The 24,400-nt window shown below is 39.9% G+C and overlaps 1 protein-coding gene across 1 annotated transcript in view; it reads right to left on the minus strand.

Annotated features, from left to right (window-relative positions):
* GUCY2C (guanylate cyclase 2C) overlaps positions 1 to 24,400 on the minus strand; it is an 84,578-nt gene that overhangs the window by 42,485 nt on the left and 17,693 nt on the right. The window contains exons 7-12 of the mRNA XM_528746.8: positions 22,235 to 22,352; positions 20,007 to 20,142; positions 18,261 to 18,346; positions 15,109 to 15,220; positions 6,438 to 6,519; positions 1,972 to 2,077 (exon numbers count right to left, since the gene is read on the minus strand). Of these exons, the coding sequence (XP_528746.2) occupies positions 1,972 to 2,077; positions 6,438 to 6,519; positions 15,109 to 15,220; positions 18,261 to 18,346; positions 20,007 to 20,142; positions 22,235 to 22,352 (640 nt within the window). The remainder of the gene's footprint in view (positions 1 to 1,971; positions 2,078 to 6,437; positions 6,520 to 15,108; positions 15,221 to 18,260; positions 18,347 to 20,006; positions 20,143 to 22,234; positions 22,353 to 24,400) is intronic.

Consider the following 24,400-nt stretch of genomic DNA (forward strand, 5'->3'; position numbering starts at 1 on the left):
TCATTCATTCCGATGAACTAATAAAATCTGTACTCATAAAAATTTTGTAAAGAAACTGACAAGAAATGGATGAATTATACTTCTAGGAATATTTATATTTTAAGAAAACATACAGTGACACATGTTTTGGGCTTACTCCAAAAGAGAAAATATGAAATATGGGGTTTTGAGGCAGTAGGGAGGTGCTTGAGGAATGACACCAAGGCTGGACTTGTGCAGAGGTGGAGCGTGTGGGAGCCCATCTGGGAGAAGATGAGAGACAGAGGTGCACACGCTCCTTCTGAAAGTCCCCTCTCCTCTTCCTAGTGTTATATTAAATAAGCAGGAGACCATTGGCATGAGGCTGTCTTTGTATTATGAGTTCCTATAAACTGCAACCTAACTTAGTATATAGGCAAACTGAAAACTAATTTAGGAGTCTATTTTTGTCACAAATGGCTGGGTTTCAGCCAATCACAGGAAGCTAACTGAACAGACCATGCCCAAATAAAGCAAATGCCTAGCTGTAACCAGTCAAGTTATTTGTGTACTTTACTTCCTTGTACAACCTATGAAAGCTCACTGCCCATGCTGCAGAGTGGAGCTTTCTGAACCTCTTTTGGTTTTGAGTGCTTCACAATTCATGAATCACTTTTTGCTCAAATAAATTCTATTTTGTCTGTCCAGTGTTTTTCTTTTAACACTAGGTACTTCCAGTTTGTCATTTAGGTCAACAAATTCTCTCTTTGGAAATTCAGTAGTCTTAAGGTCATTTACACCTGACTGTGAATTACTGTTAAATTGATTTCATCCTGACACTTAGCTGAGACAGATTGGTCTTTGTGAATAGAATTTTTCTGTTGAGGTTCAGAATGCACCAGGAGGGTCACATTGGAGCATGTCATATTTCTGAAAGAAGGGAAGACCTGGTCTTTGGATAGACATGAGGGGATTGGAGCTATTAGAGGGCAGCACACAGTTCTTGGGGAGGAGGGTCAAGAGCTGGTAGAGAGGTTCCAGAGACAAACTTAAGCCAAATGCAATTTTATTCCTGCTGATTTTAAGCAAGGAAGCATCTCAAATCACACTACACTATCAGTTTGGCCCTACTCTGAAGGAGTCCACGAATTCCCATCTGTGGAGGTCCTGGGTCTCCATATTCTCTTAATACGCTTTGGTATAAAAACTAGGTTAATTATATGGTATATGGAAGGTGTTACAATCTCTGGCTTTACAGTTAGACAGACTGGGTTTAAATTGTAGCTGTGTTCCTGGAATTTCCACCCTGCTACTTCACAGTGCTCAGGAGAAGATGAAATGGGTTAATGCATGTGGTGCATTATAAGTGCTCAGTAAGTGTTAGCTATTATTACTTATAGTTATCTTACTCATTAGTTGTATGTGTCCCTGCACTGTTTCTTAATCTTTTGTCCTTCAGTTTCCTCATCAGCAAAATTATGATAATAAAGCTTAATTTTGGGTTCCTGTGAGGAATAGATGAGACAGCATAGGTCCTGCATTGACTGTGCTAAATGGAGTAAGTTATTATTGGCTGCTGCTATTTCCTGGTTGAAGGTAAATGTGAGCAAATATAAGCAGAGGCCTCTTTCTTCAGGAATGAGTAAGACAAGTCATAGGCCCTTAGTATGGATAGATTAGCATCCAAGGTTTAGGGGAACTCAAATGCTCTGCCCATTCCTACATCCCTTCCATGGCAAATTCCCAATATGTGTATTTCTATTCCGGATAAGATGCAAAGAACGAGAACACACCATGTCTCAGCCTCCAGGGAAGTGCTCATTGGATTAACTAGTTGACATGTAGGAGAATGGAGAATCAAGGGGAAGGGAGAGAGCTGAAAATTACAAAGCATCTAAGTCTTGCTTTCTAGAACAACTATCCCTACTTGGCACATATCCTGCAATGCTACTTAAGTCTTGTCAAATACCTGCCAAATTGCACCCATTCTTCAACAGGTAAGGTAGGCTTTACCTTGAGGCTAACATGATTGGTCTCATTGGTCTCCAGAGGAAAGATATTTTCAGGAGGAATGTGGGACCATTTTTTCTGACGAAGTTCATAATCTTTTTTATATTTTCTGTGAAAGGAATAAAACTGGTCAATAGGTTTTTATTAATATCCATGTCATTCAGCTTCTGAAGACCGGGAGAAGTTTAGAACCCTGGTATGCTCAGGTAGATATGCGTGAGGGAAGGTAGCCCAATGACAGAACACCATGTCCTCCAAACTGAAAAGCGCTTACTGCCAGTGGACCTGCAAGGATTTCTGATGGGCTTTTATAGCAGTGGCCCTCAACCTTTTTGACACCACGGACTGGTTTCCTGGAAGACAATGTTTCCATGGAGGTGGCAGGGAGTGGTTTCAGGATGAAACTGTTCCACCTCAGATCAGGCATTAGATTCTCATAAGGAGTGTGCAACATAGATCCCCTGCATGCGCAGTTCACAGTAGGGTTCACGCTCCTATGACAATCTAATGCCCTGACTGATCCGACAGCAGGGGGAGCTCAGGCGGTACCGCTTGCTCACCCGCTGCTCACCTCCTGCTGTGCGGTTGGTTCCTAACAGGCCATGGACTGGGGATTGGGGACACCTGTTTCCTAGTCTTTCTTTTCTTTTCACTTCACTTTCCCAGGTTTTTCACTAAGGCAGTCCTTCACTATAGTAAAGGATTTAAACTGATGACATAGAAGGAGTGAGGAAAAAATACAGGAAAAAAATGTAAAGTTGGTGACGTTGAGAGGCAAAAATGTTAATTTTTAAACCAGAGAGAATACACCAGATCCCTAAATAAGCCAGTTCCTCTTACCCATCTGTGCCTTTTCAAAAAATATGTTTAAAGAAAATGGAAAAGTACAGAGAAAATGTAACAACACCTATCTCAACTACAAAATGTTAAAAATATATAGTTTCCTTCAGATAGTATCGGTCCCCAGATAGTGTAGGTTGGGGATTAGGCCCCCAACCCCTGGGCCATGGACTGGTACTGGTCCGTAGCCTCTTAGGAACCAAGCTGCACAGCAGGAGGTGAGAGGTCAGCATTACCACCTGAGCTCCGCCTCCTGTCACATCAGTGGTGGCGTTAGATTCTCACAGGACCGCGAACCCTATTGAGAACTGCACATGTGAGGGATCCAGGTTGTGCACTCCTTATCCTTATGAGAATCTAACTAATGCCTGATGATCTGAGGTGGAACAGTTTCATCTCGAAACTCCCCCCACCCCCAAAAATTGTTTTCCATGAAACCAGTCCCTGGTGTCAAAAGGTCGGGGACTGCTGGTATAGATGAAGCAGAATTCTTGGGCTATAGACGATGTACGCTTTCGACTTTGCAGATATCACCAAATTGCTTCCCAAAGCAGTAGTTATCAATTAATTTACCTTCTTATCTTGAGAATTCCCATTTTCTATATTCTTGTCAACATTTGGTATTGATAAACTTTTTTTAAACCTTTATGATGAAGGTGAAACAGTGTTTCATTATTGCATTACTTTGCATTTTCTTGATTACAAGTGATATTATCCTTTCAAATATTTTCTAGCTATTTAATAGAGTATATAGACTCAGAATTATATAGAATTATGTATTTATAATTTTGCTCATTTTTTCCTAGTGTGTATCTTTTTCTTATCCTTGTTAACTCACATAAGTTCTTAATATATTTTGAGAAATAAATCCTTTGTCCCTTTAGTTTTCAAATACCTTTTCCTAGTTTATGACTTCCTTTAACTTTGTTTTACAGAAAGTTTTGATTTTATTATGGTCATATTTATGTATTTTTTCTTTGACTTTTCCTTTTTTATCTTGACTGAGAACTACTTTCCTAAACTGAGATCATAAAGTCATTTTTATTGGACAGGCACAGTGGCTCACACCTATAATCCCAGTACATTGGGAGGCCAAGGTGGGTGGATCACTAGAGGTCAGGAGTTGAGACCAGGCTGGCCAACGTGGCGAAACCCTATCTCTACTAAAAATACAAAAGTTAGCCAGGTGTGGTGGTACACGCCTGTAATTGTACCTACTAGTGAGGCCAAGGCACGAGAATTGCTTGAACCCAGGAGGTGGAGGTTGCAGTGAGCCAAGATGGCGCCACTGCACTCCAGCCTGAGTGACAGAGTGAGACTCGGTCTCAAAAAAATAAAAATAATTTTAAAAAGTCATTTTTATTAATTTATTCTAAGTTTTGAAGCTTGATTTTCACATAATCAAACATTTAAAACATTTAAAACTCCACATAAACTATGCATTAACATTTAAAACTCCACAGAGTAAACTATGTCTTTGTGTATTATTTTAGATATATAATAATAATAAAATACAACATAATACAATATAATAATAAAAATAACTATTTTCATTTATATAATGCTTAGTATATGGTAGTTTGTGTGCATGTTCCATTTCTAATCCCTACAACAGCTCAGATGAAGAAATTGAAGCTAAGTTACCTGTTTTAATTTTGTTTTTTACATGTGGAAAGCCTACCTTACCAACATCATTTCTTTTTTTTTTTTTTGAGATGGAGTCTTGCTCTGTTGCCCAGGCTGGAGTGCAGTGGTGCGATCTCTGCTCACTGCAATCTCCGCCTCCCGGGTTCAAGATCTTCCTGCCTCAGCCTCCTGAGTAGCTGGGATTACAGGCACCTGCCACAATGCCCAGCTAATTTTTTGTATTTTTAGTAGAGACGGAGTTTCACCATGTTAGCCAGGCTGGTCTTGAACTCCTGACCTCATGATTCACCCACCTCGGCCTTCCAAAGTGCTGGGATTACAGGTGTGAGCCACCGTGTTCGGCCACCAACATTATTTCTTAGCTGTCACATACTGTCATCTTTGTCATATTATAAGTTCTTGCTTGTATCTGATTCTGGAACTGATATTCTTTTCTATTGACCTGTTTTGTCCCTGTTTGCCTTTGCTTTTTGGTTATTTGACAAACTCATTCTCACCTTCTCAAGGCCATGCCTTCCTTAATGTCCCCTAAGCAGAAATGATTATTCTGTTTGTATGCTTCCATCTAAGTCTGAGTATTCTTCAAGTAAATGCATGTAAAATAGCATATTACTGACCCTAAGACCTGGAGGCAAGTAGGATGAATATCAAGACCTTAAAGGCTCTTGGGTTCTCAGCTCTGTACCCCAGGAGACTCTTGGGACCCAGCAGAGCCAACTGTCATTCATACTGAATTAGGGGATTTCTTAAATGGTTTGTTAGTTTTCTTGCATAGGCTGTTGTAATGGCAAACTGCATGTGTACCACCTGTCTGCCAGGCCCCCTCATGGGCATAGCATTGCACTGGCCATTAGGAAGCTCCATCTCTGCCTGCCATGTTTAGAGACAATGAGAAACACCAGTTATTATCTTTGATCTTGTGATTTACCCTATCTTAAAGTGATTCCCATTTAGATTTGCTTTTGGAGGAAAATTTTGGTTTCTTCTCACTCTTCACTAAATGGTCACCACACATTGTAGACCATCACCTGTATTTCTGAGCAACACAGTTACTGGAGCCAAGCGGTGTTGTCAGATTGAAGAAAATAGTCTACTTCCTTTTCTGGAGAAAACATCAACCAGTATATGGCAGGCTGGACATTCACATGAGAAAGTATAATGACACACAGACCAAAGTGTGTAATACACAGATAAAACTGTTGTCTTGTTTAGCTAGGAAATGCAAGTGAACCTGGTAATATAATACAGTATTATAAGTTTGGCATTTAACATATGCAGATTAGGATGTAGTGTGGTATTTACTCACTCATTTATGTATTCAATAAATATTTCTTAGTACACACAATGTCTCTGGCTAGGCATTTGGCAGACCCAAGTTGAGCAGAAAAATCATGGAACTGATGGTGAGAAGGCTTGAGTTCTAGTTCTGGCCCCACCGACTACCTGGTGATAAGACTCTAGAGAAGCCATTTGACTTTCTGGGTTCTCTTTCCTCAAGCTAAAATAGGAGATTTGGAATAAATTGTTTCTAAAACCTCTCCCAGTCTAAATATGTAATTTAATGAGTTTGATGTCTCCCACAATATACCAGCATAATAAAAATAACTATTTTATCTATATATGCTTATTATATGGTAGTTTGTATACATGTTCCATTTCTAATCCTTACAACAGCTCAGATGAAGAAATTGAAGCTAAGTTACCTGTTTAAGTTGCTAAGTAACACGCTTAAGACCACAGAACTAGTAACTCAGAGAACTGGGATTTGAGTTCAGGCATCTTTGTCTCCAAAGCCCTAATCTATTCACTCAATAATATTCTGCCCTTCAGTTAGTATTTGATGCAGAATGTCTTCATTATCTTAGGTCAGTCTGCAGGCTTCTTTGTGAATATTCATCATCATCAACAGACAACAGACCTCTCCCACTTTCCCTTCCTGCCTCTCTGGATACCGAACACAGGCATGATAGAGGCAGCTGTACCTGAGCATCAGGAGAGCGACGAGCAGGAGCAGCACCACAGCTCCAGTGAGGGTGAAGACTGCAATCATCAGGATCTGAGGGCCTGTGGCGGAAAATGCGTTAGGAAGGACCTTAGACAAGAGAGCAAAAGCATTTCCAAGATTCTAGCTGTACAATGTAATTTGGGGAAGGGAAAAGAGAACCCTTTAAAAAAATTTATCTTGTATTAATTTCTCTCTGGTAATATAAGTCCTGTGTCCTTACTCTCTGACAGCCTTATCTGGCATTGTACCCAGGGAAAGTGGCTTAATTTTGGCTATTCTGACAGCATATACATCTCTGTTCTTTCTAATAAGAATCACCAAATGTTACACAAACATAAAATAGTTTAGAGCACGTACAAAAAAGTTGGTGGTAGAAGTCTACCTGGTGTCCTTGAAACCAATATACCTAAGAAGGGTTCATAGAGGATGAGACATGTATTTTTTTTTTCTTTTTGAGACAGAGTCTCACTCTGTCATCCAGGCTGGAGTGCAGTGGCGCAATCTTGGCTCACTGCAACCTCTGCCTCTCTGGTTCAAGTGATTCTCCTGCTTCAGCCTCCCGAGAAGCTGGGATTACAGGCGTGCCCGATAATTTTTGTATTTTTTATAGAAATGGGGTTTCACCATGTTGCTGGCCATGAAATCCTGGCCTCAAGCGATCCGCCCGCCTCAGTCTCCCAAAGTGCTGGGATTACAGGCATGAGCCACCATACCCAACTAAGACAACTTGTTTTTAAATACAGAGCACATGCCGGGAGAAAAGTAAGTCAGTATAGAATATTAAGTGACAGTGTTGCATGCTGGTTCTTTCCAAGCTCTCCTGGGTTAGTGAGTGAAGTCAATGAAGAATGGGATTTTATTTACTAGAACACTAGTGGGTGGGTGGAGTTGTATAGATGGAGTAAGTTGAAAGACTCTCAGAAGAGTAAGTGGAATCCAGGAAAATGTGGATCCAACCCAAGGAAGCACTGAAGCAGTGTCTGAGTATACAAAGGAATACTCCTACACAGAGAAGGACAGCAACAAGAAGACTGCACGGGAAAGTCGTGGTTCATATATGCCGCAATGAATCCCTATTAGGAAGTCAGTAGGTTCAAGAAGAAAAAATGGAATAGATTCCAAGCAATAGACAGAATGTGTAAGAAGCTGGGAAGTGATAGGAGTATGGTGAAGAAGACATGTTTCTTTATACAGCAAGGAAAGAAAAGAGAAATCCAATCAGGAATTCTAAGGAAAAAATGTTCAAGAAAGGCATAATCCAAAAATGAAACAAAGTAAAATGTGCCCTGACTTTGAGAATTAGGTATTAAAAAAGGAGAGAAAATCAATTTTCCTTTGTGGTACAAAAGGGAGACATTGGGGCTATATAGAAAGATGTTGGCCGGGTGCGGTGGCTCATACCTGTAATCCCAGCACTTTGGGGGTGCTGAGGGGCCGATCACCTGAGGTCAGGAGATCGAGACCAGCCTGGCCAACATGGCAAAACCCCATCTCTACTAAAAATACAAAAAATTATCTGGCCGTGGTGGTGGGTGCCTGTAATCCCAGCTATTCGGGAGGCTGAAGCAGGAGAATCACTTGAACCCGGGAGGTGGAGGTCGTAGTGAGCCAAGATTGCACCACTGCTCTCCAGCCTGGGTGAAACAATGAGACTCCGTCTCAAAAAAAAAAAAAAAAAAAAAAAAAGAAAGATGTTATCACGGTATACAATTTAGCTTTATATAAATAATATTCACATAATGAAAATGTTTCCTTGTTTTCAACTTATAGAATCAAGTTATAGGTAAAGAACAGAGGTCTTTATTTTGGTTACCAAATAAATATTATCAACCCTGGCAAAGAAAAATATAGGAGAATTTTGGAGATGGGAAGGAGGTAGAAGAAAGAATTGTGGCACTAACATCTTCATCTTACAAAGTGGGAGGCAAGATATTTTATATACAATTGATAGGACAACACTAGGAGCTCATGCATATTAATTAAAATGAAAAAGGTGTTCAATAATTGTACCGACAAAAAAGATATAACTATATGGGAAGAAGTGAGAGAGGGCTAGCGAAGATGAGCTAAATCTTCATGTATCAATACAAAAAATTAATAGATAACTGCTAACGCTTATAAATCAAGAAATAGAAGCATATTATTTAGATATGCAAAACAGTAAAAGCAGAAGTGACTGAGAGAGCAGAGATGCACAGAGGTGGGATCAGGTGCATTCACTTTCCATTATGAACACATCTGCTACTGGATTTTAAAATCATGTGTGTGAATTTTTCTTTTTATTTTTCTGAGACAGAGTTTTGCTCTTTTTGCCCAGGCTGGCGTGCAATGGCACGATCTCGGCTCATCGCAACCTCCACCCTCCAGGTTCAAAGATTCTCTTGCCTCAGCCTCCCAAGTAGCTGGGATTACAGGCGCACGCCACCACGTCCAGCTAATTTTTTGTATTTTTAGTAGAGGTGGGGTTTCATCACGTTGGCCAGGCTGGTCTCGAGCTCCTGACCTCAGGTGATCAGCCCACCTTGGTCTCCCAAAGTGCTGGGATTACAGGCGTGAGCCATTGTGCCCAGCCATGTGTGAATTTTTCTGTGCTAAAATATAATTGATGTAGGTGCCCCGAAAATGAGGTTTTAGGACTTCTTTATGAAAGCAGAATCCTAAACCTTCACACTGTATTCTCTATCATGACACCATAATCTAAACTCCTGGGGGCACAGTCCATGTCCTACTTATTCATTCCTGTTCATCCTTACACCTTTGGCACCCAGCACAAGACCTGGTAAAGTATCAATAAAAATGGCTAATAAAAAATAATAGAAGAAAAACCTGGCCCTGGTCATCTTATTGCCTGAGAAGAGGCAAGGAGAAGGTGCTTGGACATTAAAATACATAAATAAATTCATATAGAAAGACTCCTGTGCCATTAGGGGTCTCATGTCATATGTATTTTAAAACTGTTTTTGTTTAATCATATTATGTCCTTCTGAAGTAGATGGTTTAGCTTGGGGTAAACACTACAGCTCCTTTGTATAAGGGCTGAATTTGAAGGGTTTATGCTTTGCAGACATGTGACTTTGCCTCTATTACCTTGTTTTGTGTTCATGGGAAATTTTCAATGGTGAAAATGTGAACTTTGGATTTCTACTCTCATCGGGGCAGAAATAAATTCATACTTTGGAGTTGAACTTGCATTATGGGCACATTTAACTGGTGAATTCTGTTTGTTACTACAATCACCACTTCCATCACTATCACCACTATTGCCACTCCCACCATTCTCACGCCCTAAACCCCAGAAAACGAAAGTGAGTACAAGAAATACATTTTCAACAGTGTAGATAATCCCACTCACTGGTCTATCAAAATTGCACATCCCCTAGACTAGAGTATAAACTGGAGGGAATATGGGGACTCCTCAGCCCACCTCAATTCTCTGCCTCCTACAGTATGAACATCTCACTGTATTAGATGTAATTATAATATTTATATATAGTATTTAAATATACTATTTAAATGTAGTCATTTTTAATTAAACATGCTTTTTAGTTTTGCCTTTTAGATAAACGCAGTATCACGTTCTAAATTCCAGGGTTAAGCTTCTGCTGCCTTCTGGTGGCTGCTGTAGTTATCACATTCTATTTAACTCATCTCACAATGAATGAGAGTTTATAACCTCAAGGTCATATGATATTACGGTTGGAAGGAACCTGATAAACTTCTTAATTTAACAGGGGAAGAAACTCACACTTAGAAAACAGAAATAAATTGACTGAAATTAACAGAGTATAGATGAGTGCTGGAGTCCAGAGTAGAAATAAATTCAGTTATCTCATGTTGTCATTCATTCATTCATTCATTTATTCATTCCAAGGCACTGTGTTGGGGCAAGGAAATATGAATAAGAATAAGCCCTGGGGGGGCGCGGTGGCTCACACCTGTAATCCCGGCACTTTGGGAAGCCAAGGCGGGTGGATCACGAGGTCAGGAGTTCGAGACCAGCCTGGCCAACATGGTGAAACCCCATCTCCACTAAAAATATAAAAATTAGCCGGCCGCGGTGGCAGGTGCCTGTAATCAGTTCCAGCTACTTGGAAGGCTGAGGCAGGAGAATCGCTTGAACCTGGGAGGCGGAAGTTGCAGTGAGCCGAGATTGGGCCACTGCACTCCAGGCCGGGCAACACTGCGAGGCTCCGTCTCAGGAAAAAAAAAAAAAAAAAAAAAGCTAAGGAAAGCTGAGATTCCGGTTAAATCTTGAGGATGAGTAGATGTTTCCCACCTCTATGGAGAAGTGATAAATTCTATTCAGAGGGAGTAGCATAAATAAGGACACAGCGGCATAAATTTGCATGACGCTTTAAGGAAGTAGGGAGGAAGCTGAGAGCATGGGGGAAGGGATAGGTGAGTAAAAGATAAGTAGGGAGATTACGGGCACTTTGTGCTGTATTAAGTAACTTGGACTGTATTCTGTAGGTAAAGCAGAGTTGCCAATTGACATGTTAGCAACAGTGCAGTGACATGATTGGACTTGTGCTTTCTTTCTGATAGCAGGATGGGTTGGATGGAAGTGGGCAGGACTAATGCAGGAAGTCAGTTTGACGTCATTTTTGTGATACAGGAAGCAGATGCTGAGGACTTGGATGAGGACGGGCACCAAATCTGCATTGTCCATTGCTATTTCCCAGGTGCTCAGAACATTGTCTGGCATTAAATAAGTATCTTTCTTAAATAAATGAAAGAACAGGGATGGTGTAATCTCCTGGTGAAATGTTTTGTTACTTAGTAGCTGTGTACACACAGATGCAAGTTCCAGTCATGCATATCTTATTTCTATACTATTTCAAAGGTTGAGTTGCTGAAGCGGCTTCATTGTCTGGGGACATACCCATGGTTCGTCATCACGTGACGAGAAGATTAAGGACACAGACGCAAACACGGAGCGGGTCAAGTAGCGGAAAGTTTAATACGCAGGAAAGAAGAGAGCAGCTCACCGGTAGAGAGGTAGGAGGGCTCTGAAGGGAAAAAACCATGCTTGTGGTGGGAAGCAGTAGGTTATATAGGGAGGCTTCAGGAGGCGGTGTCTGATTTATATAGGGCCCAGGGGATTGGTTTGACCAGTGTGCCATTTACATAGCCCTGAAGAAACTGGCCCTCTCACCCTAATCTTTTATTATGCAAATGCGGCCTCTACCTGGCTGGCGCCATGACACCCACACATGTGGCTTTACCCGGCACAATGACACCCCCACACATGGCTACAAAGAAAAGGGAGGGGAAATCGCTATATTGGGTGGACCTGGCTTTTAGTACAGCTGCGGGCATTCATCTACGCAAGCTTCCAGCTTGCTTATTTATGCTTGCAGCTCAGCTTTTCAGGCTGCTTTTTGCTAGAAAAGAAATGGTTTGGAGACTGTTTTCAATTAAAAGAAAAAGCCTGGCTGGGCGCCGTGGCTCATGCCTGTAATCTCAACTTTGGGAGGCCGAGGCAGGCGGATCACGTGAGGTCAGGAGTTCCAGACCAGCCAGCCCAACATGGCGAAACCCCGTCTCTACTAAAAATACAAAAATTAGCCGGGCGTGGCGGCAAACACCTGTAATTCCAGCTACTCGGGAGGCTGAGGCAGGAGAATCGCTTGAATCCAGGAGGCAGAGGTTGCAGTGAGCCAAGATTGCACCACTGTGCTGCGGCCTGGGTGATACAGCCAGACAATGTCTCCAAAAAAAAAAAAAAAAAAAAAAAAAAAAAGAGTAAGAAAAGAAAAGAAAAAGCCTTACTGAGGACTCCTGTACCCTCACTACCTGCCTAAATAATTTCTTTTTAACTCCTATATTATTGCTTCATTGGTAAAGTTTAGAGCTAAATGTAGTAAGTAACAGTTAAGTATTGAAAAGCTCTGGCTAACTGAGGTTGTTAGTTAACTGAGGCTGAAGTAAAGTTGCTCAGGATAATATAACGTCCCTGTAGGATATAGTATGAATATTTAATGTGATCTGTTTTAAGTAAAGAGAACTCTCTCAAAAAGTACTTTTTGAGAAGTTCAGCACTTTAGAAATCACAGACCTATTGAATAACCAAAATACCAAAAAACTTGAAGGAAATACATTAAAAACACAAACCTAACTTTGTCACTGACAGTTATAATTAAGAAGAAAGAAAAAATAATTTGAACTCAAAAAGTTACAAAAGGAAGAAGTTGAGAGTTGCAGAAGCCCATGAGAAAAGAGATATATTTCAGAAGTCAAGTTTGGTTTAAAACTAGAAAGCTTGAAGATGGTTCCAGAAATAGTTTTAAAAGCTTATTAAATAAAACTCGACTTTAAAAAGCAATCATAGCAATAAATCTGAAGTCAGCTCAGGATTGCTTATTGTCTAGAAGAATGCCATCTTCATTCCACCCTCCCTCATTGCGTTAATCAGCTGCTAATACCTGTTGGATAAAAGTACAGGAATCATTTTGGACTTAATTTGACTCATGGAGTGAAAGAAAACTAGAAATGCAGGTATAGCTCTGACACAAGCAAGCCCTTCAAACCAGAAATGTTCCCTTTATATCAGATCAAATTTTCAGAGTTTCTGGCTGTAGAGTGGGGCTGGTATAAAAATATTTGTAGCTTATAATTTTTAATACTTTTTGAAAATAAACTAATACAGAGTCATTGTGGAAATTTTGGAAAATTCAGAAAAATAGAATAAAGCAAACAAAATCTTCCAGGATCCCATCAGTCAGAGGACACCACTCTTAACAGTTTAACATATTTCTTTCCAGTCTTATTTCTATGCATTGTTTTACAAAGTTAGAATCTCATTAAATAAGAAGCTGTACTTTTCTATTACTTTACATCATAAGTTTTCCCATGTCATTTAACATTCTTTGTAAATAATTATTTTTAATTGGTTGTCTGATGCTCCATTTGTGAATATATCATAATTTTCTATTTTTTTTTTTTTTTTTTTTTTGAGGCAGGGTCTTGCTCTGTCATCCAGGCTGGAGTGCAGTGGCACAATCATGGCTCACTGCAGCCCCAACTTACTGGGCTCAAGTGATCCTCCCACCTCAGCCTCCTGAGTAGCTGGGACCACAGGTACGTACCTCTATGTCCACTAATTTATATATATATATTTTTGAGACAGAGTCTTGCTTTGTTCCCCGGGCTGGAGTGCAGTGGCGTGATCTTGGCTCACAACAACTTCTGCCTCCTGGGTTCAAGCGATTCTCCTGCCTCACCCTCCTGAGTAGCTAGGATTATAGGCACGCACCATCATGCCCAGCTAATTTTTGTATTTTTAGTAGAGGCGGAGTTTCACCATGTTGGTCAGGCTGGTCTCGAACTCCTGACCTCGTTATCCACCCACTTCAGCCTCCCAAAGTGCTGGGATTACAGGCGTGAGCCACCACTCCCAGCCTTAATTTATAAATTTTTGTAGAGATGGGATCTCACTGTGTTGCCCAGGCTATCTTGAACTTCTGGCCTCAAGCAATCCTCCCACCTCAGTCTCCCAAAGTGCTGGGATTACAGGCATGAGCCACCACGCTTGGCTCTAAATAATTTTATTGATGGTATTTCTACTTTTTTTTTTTTTTTTTAAATCTTTGGGCTAAATATCTGTCCAGATTTAAGACTTTTTCTTAAAGATTTTTCCTAGTCACATGGAATTACCGCTCATTATGGCAAGCCCTGGCCAAGCCAGTCATGGACAATTGTCCTGAGGCCTCGTTGCCCAGGAGATCCTGAGTGGCCCTGCCTGCTGCTGATGGTGAGTGTGCAGCTTGCACGGGTGAAAGCTGGCCAGGTCATGTTAGGGCTATTCATGACATGATAGGACCTAATCTTAAGTAGGTAGGTAACTATCATTGCAACCCAAATATGTGTCCAGTATGGGAACAGGGGAGACTGTAAAGGCCAGGATCACTGGTCACCCCTCAGCCTGATATGTCAAGTATTTCTTGCTGAAATACACAACCTTTTAGCTTATTGCAGTAAAATGTAAATGGAGTAAGAATATATGTCTCTGTGCTCATTTTTGCCAGTTGTCAAACCCGGTTTTCTGTGGAATAATTTATGTCAAATGGTAGGACATATTTTAAAGATAGGTATAGCTAAATTAGAATAAGAATGTTTTCTTTCTTTCCTTTTTTTTCTTTTTTTTTTCTTTTTTTGAGACAGGATCTCACTCTGTTGCCTAGCTGGAGTGCAGTAGAACAAAGATAGCTCATTGCAGCCTCAACTTCCTGGGCTCAACTGGTCCTCCTACCTCAGCCTCCCAAGTAGCTGGGACCATGGGTGTGCACCATTATGCCTGGGTAATTTTTTTTTTTTTTTAGTATTTTTGGTAGAGACAGAGTTTCACCATGTTGCCCAGGCTGGTCTGAAACTTCTAGGCTTAAGCAGTCTTCCTGCCTTGGCCTCCCAAAGTGCTGGGATTACAGGCATAAGCCACCATGCCTGGCCAGAAATCACTGTTGAATCAGAACTATAATATCATTCATTGTGCAGGGAAGTAAGGACCACATTTACAAACCCAGGAAATCAAACTGGGACAGCAGACAAAACACAGCAAAAAGCACAGGCTAATTACATAAACAATAGACTTTACTTTTCTTACCAGGAAAACAGTGTCAGGGAGAGAAAATTCATTAGGGATATCTTACCCCGGCCTGTAATATCATTAGGAAGTTTAGAGTTCTTCCAAGTGAATGTGGGGCTCATATCCACAGGATAGGTCTTATTTACGTGGGTATCATAGGTCAAAAGAACCTTGTACTGTGTCAGGGCACAAAAAAGAAAAAGGATGAACAGTAAAACATTATAGAACAAATTATGGTGAGATTAATGATTCTACTCAATGACACTTGATTTCCATAACAATTCTCAGTGAAAAAAGGCAACTGTTAACCAGCCAGTTAGGATCATTTATTGATTCCCAGCATGAACACAGATATAACTTCAGATGGACCGATTAGTTTCCTATTTCTTTATGCTCATACACTACACCATTAACTCCTGTCTGTCCAGCACAGATTCTGTGGGCCTTTAGTGAATCAGTTCAAGTCTTTCATTTTTCAAATGTTAAACTAGAGGCTAAGAAATATTAAATGGCTAGCTCCAAGTCACATGATAAATGAAAGACTAGTGTTTTCCACAATATTAAGTTGCTTTTGAAAAAAGCTCTCAAGAAAATGCAGCAGAGCTAAAATCCATTATGTCATTTTGATACATATCAAGGGGCCCTGAAATAACTACATTTCTTAACTTCTATCCATTACTTAATTTTCTAATCTCTTCTATTCCTTGGCTCTAATATGCTTTTCTTGTACATGACATTAATTAGTTTCTAAAATAAAAGATTTCATTTTCAAGTAATTTGCCAATGGAAATATTAATATATCCTTAAATTACTGCTGCATATATTGAGTCAATTTTGTAAGGGAGATCTGAAAGATGACTGATATGGTTTCGCTGTGTCCCCACCAAAATCTCAACTTGAATTGTATCTCCCAGAATTCCCACGTGTTGTGGGAGGGACCCAGGAGAGGTAATTGAATCATGGGACCGGTCTTTCCCCTGCTATTCTCGTGGTAGTGAATAAGTCTCAAGAGATCTGATGGTTTTATAAGAGGTTTCCCCTTTCACTTGGCTCTCATTCTCTCTTGCCTGCTACCATGTAAGATGTGCCTTTCACCTTCCACCATGATTGTGAGGCCTCCCCAGCCTCGCTGGGGAGTCCATGAAACCTCTGAAAAAAATTTTTTTTTCTCTTTTTTTTGGAGAAGAAAAGGAGGTTTAATTTGACTTACAGTTCCACATGACTGGGGAGGTCTCATAATCATGGTGGAGGGTGAAAGGCACTTCTTACATGGTAGCAGCAAGAGAGAATGAGAAAGAAGCAAAAGTGGAAACCCCTGATAAACCCGTAAGATCTCGTGATACTTATTCACTATCACGAGAATAGCATGGGAAAGACCAGCCCCCATGATTCAATTACCTCCCCTGGTCCCTCCCACAACACGTGGGAATTCTGGGAGATACAATTCAAGTTGAGATTTCGGTGGGGACACAGCCAAACTATATCAGTGACCATCCTTTTAAATTTACCAGTATACCCTCAAAATGTTCTGGACAGCAAAGTTTTATTTTCTTTCTGCAACCTCTGCCTCCCAGGTTCAAATGACTCTCCTGTCTCAGCCTCCCAAGTAGCTGGAATTACAGGCATGCACCACCATGCCCGGCTAATTTTTGTATTTTTAGTAGAGACAGGGTTTTACCATGTTGGCCAGGCTGGTCTCAAACTCTTGACCTCAAGTGATCCGCCTGCCTCGGCCTCCAAAAGTGCTGGGAATACAGGGGTGAGCCACTGCACCCAGCCCAATGTTGTATTTTCATAACTTTACTCTTTCTTTCTTTTTCCTTTATATTAGGATGTGGCATATTGAATCTCTATTGAGGCCTGTCCTGGATATAGATTATCATCCCTTTAACCTTACATTTTGAGAAGATCTCTGATTTTCCCAAATATACATGTTATATAGCACAACCGATGGTAGTACATTATTGAAAAATTCACCCGAATTTGCTTATAGAGAGAATAAATGCACAGAGCAACATTTTCCATTTTGAAGTATAGTTATGAGACTGACATTAGATCTCACACATTTCTGCCTCTCTCTGTGAAGATCATGGGCATCATCCCAGACGCAAATAACTCAGAGAGGAATGCAAGTACCTTTGTAATCGCTATTAGTAACTGAAGTATTGATGGGATCTTATGTTAAGGTATTCTTACAGAATGTATGCGAAACATAACATTATATTGAAGGTTCAATATAGTATCTAGAAACTACGAATTACATTTATGGAATGCTGCTAGCAAATTTCTAGTTTAGCTTTCTCAACCTGGACATCTTTTCTCTAGCTTTTCACATTTTCCATTGCAGATATCTTTTACAAAGCTGGGTTGATGTACACATTTAGTATATGACTTAGACTGTCATAACACTCACATTGGAAAATGAAAAAAAAATGAATAAATTTTATGTTATGTCAGGACCTGACCTCCTATATAAACCTTTTTACTGACCACTTGGTTGGCTGGAACAGTGGCTTTTATAGTTTGGATGGATACAACATTGGATGACATGAAGACAGGTGTTTTTTTGTTTTTGTTTGTTTGTTTGTTTGTGATTAAATGCTGACCAGCCGTCAGTGGTGTGCCAGATAAGAAGCTATGCACTGAAAAGATGGAGAGGTGAGTAGACCACTTATTTTCTTTAAAGAACCTACTATTTGGTGAGGAAAAAAAAGTGAATATAATACGAATAAAAGCATAGCATTACAGGGCTGTTTATGTGGGGCTCAGGTTTACACATTTAATGATTTTCCTGAGAGTTCAAATGGAGATAACAGGGAATATTTCATTGAAATCTTTAGTTGTGAAAATGAGTAAACAATTCTTAGGAAAGACTTGTGATCCTCTCATTGGTATCCCATCAATAGTCTTTTTGTTATATTATGTAATTTATTCTGGGTGGATATTTAAAATATCTATACCTATCTATATGGATATAGATATAGAGGTATAGATATATTAATAGTAAATACAGTGGATATTCTGAGTAAGAAGTTTTATGGGTCAAAATGCTTAAGGAATACTACCCTAAGTGGGGCATAACTGTGAAGTTGAAATGAACTGTCTTCAGATCCTAAACATAATTTCTCTAATTCTTTTGCTAGTGCTCCTCTTCCAAGTTACCCCTCCTCACCCAGTCACAGCACCCTGAATTTTCTGATAAGCAGTGAGACATACTTTCTTGGTGTCCACAGAGGTATACAGAAGCACCATGGTACTGTCAACGTCCCCCCAGTCATCCAAGGTCACTGGACCATCATACCCTAGGGCAAGATCAGAGTATGTTAGAGGCCATTCTTGATTTTTGCCTGACAGATAAGTTGAATCATGACAGAGAATGTAAAATGGGTTCAAATAGCTCTGTTTCAAATTCACTGAAAACATTGTTGACATTAATAGTCTAATCAGATGGCACCTGGATTGGCTTCTTGGCCCAGAGATCTCTGGAGGGCATTTTTATGGGAGATGTATTTATTTAGAAAAAACAAAAAACCTTTTCATTGCATTTAGGGTGGCACTAAATGTAATGAGTCAATAAGTCCCTCGATTATTAGTGATACATTTTTGCTAAGAATATTTCCTGAACTCCTAGCATAGTGTATAGGGTCACTGCACAATCTTAACATAGCTTGTAGGAAGATCAAAATTTTTTCACTGTCACTCGTTTGCTGAAGACATTGAATAAAATTACTTAAGTTTTCTGAGTTTCAGTTTTGTCATCTATTAAATAGCAATATAAGATAAAACTAGGTAAAAAAGTGATCAAATTAGTAACTTCACATGTTTCGACATAACAGTGAACATTTATTTCCTGTTTACAATATACCAGGCTCTGTGCTAAGTGATTTATATGCATTATCATATTATTCTTCCTGGAATATCATGATATAGAAACTATTATTATCTCCGTTATATTGGTGAGAAATAATTTATTTAGTCAGAGATATTAAGGGTCGTACGGCTGGTAGGTGGCGGGAACAAACATTTGTTTGTTTCCTAGTTAAATGTTAAGCCAAATGTTAAGCCTGTGCTAATCCATTAAAATGCTCAACCGTGGTCATGGAAGTGAGGAAATTAAGAATGCATATAAAGTGCCTGGTAGAACTTGGGACACATGGGATGACCAACAAATTACTGTGTCTCCCTCCCTGCATCTTCAGTGAAGCAGAAGTGATCTCTTCCTGCCATTGTCATACACCATAGCCCCTGGTGCAGCCCTCAGTCCTAATGCTGGGCATCTGCTGCCCTCCGAAGCCTACAGAGAAAGTCACTTACACTGCAGTAAAACAAAGGTTTCATAGAGTAAGACTCTGAGGCAAGTTAGAAAAGGCCACTATCATTTATCTTTGACTTAGTATACATTACATTTAGAGGAAAATTTCTTCATAGTCTCAGGATGAGATCTGGGAAATGAAAGACGGGAGTTTCACTAGGGGCTTGTAGGAAAGGGCAACATTGATCCATGCAGTTCAGGAGGTTCGTGTTGTTTTGGAGGGTATTATTTTGTGGAGTTTTGATAGCTAAAGGTTTTAACACAGGGTCCCAGATCCTTGAAGGATAGAAAAGGAGATATGGAAGGACCCAAATCAAACTGCAAATATTTATCCTCTTGTTAGTCTCCAAGCACAGTCAGGACATTACTGCTCAAAATGCCTTATGATGAGTTTTTTCATAAGTACAGAACCTGCGCTGCCTGCCCTTTTCTGTGACATCCAAAGATTCTAAAAGACTGAAGCATAAACCGGAGTTCAGTTATCAATAATAGCACCCTCAAAGTTTATGTAATGATGTTTGCATCCAGTTGAGTTCGAAGGGATTTAGCTGTGGAATCATCTATTGCTAAACCTTCTTTGTTGCCCCAAATCCACTCAGAAAGCCCATATTTCTTCATCTTGGGGTTATTTGCTCTTAGTAGACCAGTACCTTCAAAAGTGAGATTCCTGAAAGCATGAGCAAATTTGGGGGTGGTAATATTTTCTTCATTTTCAAGAAATATCTTCAGCATATGTCCAAAGAGCAGGATTCCATTCAAATAGGCAAGAGCAAAGTCTCGTTTTGTCTAAATAAAAAAGGAAAATATTAAAACGGGTCCTTCAAAAAAGAATCTTGTCTTGAGCCTAGAACAAAAGGTTGTTGGGATCAGCAGGGTAACTGGAAAGTTAAAGGGATATCAGGGGAATTGAAGGGATGTTATTAAAGGAGACTTTTAGAAAACTCTTCCTTGGAGGCTGGGTGAGGTGGATCATGTCTGTAAACCCAGCATTTTGGGAGGCTGAGGCGGGCGGAGCACCTGAGTTCAGGAGTTTGAGACCAGCCTGGCCAACATGCAGAAACCCCATCTCTATAAAAATACAAAAAATTAGCCTGCTGTGGTGGCACATGCCTGTAATTCCAGCTACTCAGGAGGCTGAGGCAGGAGAATCACTTGAACCCAGGAGGTGGAGGTTGAAGTGAGCCAAGATTCCACTGCACTCCAGCCTGAGTGACAGAGTGAGACTCCATCTCAAAAAAAAAAAAAAAAAAAAAAAGAAAAAAGAAAGAAAGAAAGAAAGAAAAAAAACTCTTCCTTGGGTCAGTGTTCTTTATGATCCCATGTCACAATTCTGTCTTGTCTTGGAATCAATAAAATGAGGGAAGCAACTATAAGCAGTTATACTTCATTCCCATGATGAAAAACACACAAATGCAACCAGGAAAGGCAACATGAAGCATTTTCATAATTCTTATAAGATTTTATATAGAAATAATGTTAGCTTCTAGTTGATTGTTTTTATTAAAATGCAAAAGAGAAACCCAAAAATCAAAAACCAAAAACAATCCCTGCATTTAAGTATTCTGAATGGAACATGAGCAGTTTTGATTGGATGATGCCACTGAAATTGCTTTGAATAGAGTTCTGATTGGGTATTACTTCATGCCCCAAATGCCTGTCCTGGGAAAAATAATGGAGAGGGTCAGAACTGCTGTGCCTCAGCAGTTGGAGAATGGTGACCTTCACAGGGCTGAGTGATGAATTAAAAGCCCTTGCTGAACTGAGACCAAGTGGGTTCTATTACCTCCGGCATGTTGGACTGCCCATTTGCAAAGAATCGTATTTTTGCTAGAACCATGAAGACGGTCAAGTAATATCCAGATATTACACTTAGAATTATATTTGCTGGAAAAATAAAACTTTCATTGGTTTCAGTTTCTTTTGCTGAAAACATTTCATGAGGTGAAAAGAATCCAGTTAACACCCAGCTCCAAAAGAGGATGCAGTCCCTAATTTTGGCACGGTTGTAAATGAGAGGACTTAGAACTTCTAGCTGGGCAAAACTGTGACACCCCAGAGGTATCCATCTTTCTTTGCAGCTTTTTGGGCCTGGCCCTTGACTTGCCATCCCAAAGTTGTTTAAGGTCATCAGCATTGCCTCTTCCTCCTCCTCCCATCCCAGCCTGCTCTCAATGGTTTGTCTTTGTGGGCAGAATGCATCTAATAGATTTAATCATATGAAAGTACAGGGACTGACAAAGCCCAATATACTATTAGAATCAGGAGCCCTGCATTATAATAAGGTGGCCATGATTTAGTGTCCAAATGGAGGCTCTTTTTTCTGCACAAATGCTAAACCAGATGGCATAGTGGAATAACAGGAATACACCAAAACTCTCCTGGGCAAATTTGGACAATGGTCAACTTAATTATAATGGAAGACAATGTCTTAACCTAGGAATATACATTTCTAAAGGTAGGATTTTAATATCAGTGACAGGAAAATTTTGCTTTAGGATGTAGGGAACTTTCCAGTAACCCTTGCTGTATTTTACATTATTTAATTTCTACCTCTTTTAAGTGTAAGATTGACCCTCAATTGCAGGACTTCTTCCTGTCTTTCCATATTGTTACTTTCATGCCAATGTTGCGGATGTGTCCACTGTTGGACTGTTCTATAGTCTAGCAGAGTGACCTATAGGTAAGAGCTTTGATAGGGATCCTGCTGTTTCAAAATGCTGTACATGTAGTTGGTTTCAGTTAACATTTGTTGAATGAATTAGAGCGAGTAAAAATAATTGCTCATTTTAGAATTTGGGTCCTAAATGGAGAAAAATTATCTTACCCTTGACAAAATAATAATATATAATTTATACTATAACATAAAATAATAGCTTACTGGTGATAGATTCCTGGAGAAAGAGCTATTTAGAAGGGAATTCCCAGGAGACAGCGTCAGAACAAGGACATTTTTCATATAGTCAGGGGCTGTGACATTGTCCTCAAAGTACTGGTCACTGTAATAAAAAGCACAGGTTCCTCATGAAAATTAGGAAAAATAGAGATGCATCTTCTACAGTTCACACAAACTATCCCATCGTCCTTGAAAATAGTTTAAAACATTTTTTTCATTAATCTGCAAAACTTTCTACTTTCCCCAGATAGAATTGTTTTCTTCTGTGCTTGTTAGATTAAATAAGAGAATTTAAGCAATTGTGGTTAACATACACAAAAGGAAAAGAAAATCAGAATACAGATATTTCTTGATTTCTTTGAGATTTGGGGGGGCTATGGACATGTGAGCTCATGCTTGCTTTTAAGGCTTGGTTTATAGGTAGAAACTTTCTTTTCTTTAAATGCTTTTAACAATTTAGAGATACTGAGACATGGTAGAGAGAAATTTTATCACTAAACTTATGTTTTAGATGGTGAAACATAAGCATAAAAAGACTAAACATCTTCTCTAACATGGTAAGCTTCTTGATATGTGGAACATTAGCTTATTGATTCTTGTATCCTCAACTCCTAGACAATGCCTGGCACATTGTAGACTCTCAGTACTGTCTAAGATTGCTCTGCAAATGCTATGGTTTATTTTTATTTTTACTTTTATTTTTATTTTGTTTTATTTTATTTTTAGACGGAGTTTCACTCTCATTGCCCAGGCTGGAGTGCAATGGCATGATCTCGGCTCACTGTAACCTCCGCCTCCCAGGTTCAAGCAATTCTCCTGCCTCAGCCTCCTGAGTAGCTGGGATTACAGGCGCCCACCACCACGCCCAGCTATTTTTTTTTTTTTTTTTGTATTTTTAGTAGAGACAGGTTTTCAGCATGTTGGCCAGGCAGGTCTTGAACTCCTAACCTCAGGTGATCCGCCTGTCTTGGCCTCCCAAAGTGCTGGGATTACAGGTGTGAGCCACCACACCCGGCCTCAAATGCTGTGGTTTCTAAGCTTCCTATTATTTGGAGGTTTGAAAATAATCTGGTATGTTTGAACTGCTGCAATTAGGCTGACCATTATTTAATGTTTTTATTTAAAAACTTTTTTTAGGAGACAAGGTCTTGCTACATTACCTAGGCTGGTCTTGAACTCCTAGATTCAAGCTATCCTCCCACCTCAGCTTCCCGAGCAGCTGGGACAACAGGCATGCACTGCTGTGCCCAGCATATTTAATATTTGAACACATCTACTATGTGCTGAGAACTGTATTGGATATTTTACTCCTATTATCACATTAATCCTAGAAGTACCCTTATGAAGAGGACATTTTAATTCTCATTTTACAAATGAGAAGATTTAATCTTAACATGCTAAAAATATCCAAGAGTCAAAACAACCAGAAGTGTCAGAATTAGAATGTGAACACATTATGTCTAATTTAGTCTCATGAGCTTTCCAAAACATAGCCAGGTGTCCTTTGGGAATAGTGACAAAGGAATGCCAGCACTTTGGTGGTTTATTGAGGATTTCTGAAAGTAAAATTATACCAACCTGGCTACAGTAAGGACTCCTTCCAGGGGCAAAGCAGCTATTGAAATCAATGAGGTTCTTGGAGTGAAATATCGGTAACTCTGCCCTCTTTCCTGTACTTCTGTAGTTAAGAGTCTAGTTGGTTAATTAAATTACCTTCATGAACGTGTAGCCATCAAACAGGCCTGCAGTTCCTATACTTCATTTCCATTCATGCTGTGAGAAGTATCGTTAGTGTGGGTGAAATGATCAGGCAAATATGGGAAAGATCTAGACAGTAGCAGCCTCTTGTCTGAATACAGACAGGTAATGATTAATGGCCCAGTCAGATAAGTGAAGTCACGTGATCTGGCTTCTGGGGGCAAGGGGCATGGGCATGGCAGTGACACCTTCTTCAAGCCTAACTTGACTCAAATATTACCTTGGCACAGCTTGTCAGTGGGGTCTCCAACCATTTCAGATAATTAGCGATTAAAAAAAAGATGGGATGTGATCAAAGGTGCTCTCTACGCCCCAGCATTTTTTCTCTTTGGCTCAGAGAAATGTGGAGGAAAAGATCACCACCTAGTGACTACGCCACAGAGGGTGAGGAAT

This window comes from Pan troglodytes, chromosome 10, assembly GCF_028858775.2.
Source record: "Pan troglodytes isolate AG18354 chromosome 10, NHGRI_mPanTro3-v2.0_pri, whole genome shotgun sequence".
NCBI classification, from domain to species: Eukaryota; Metazoa; Chordata; class Mammalia; order Primates; family Hominidae; genus Pan; species Pan troglodytes.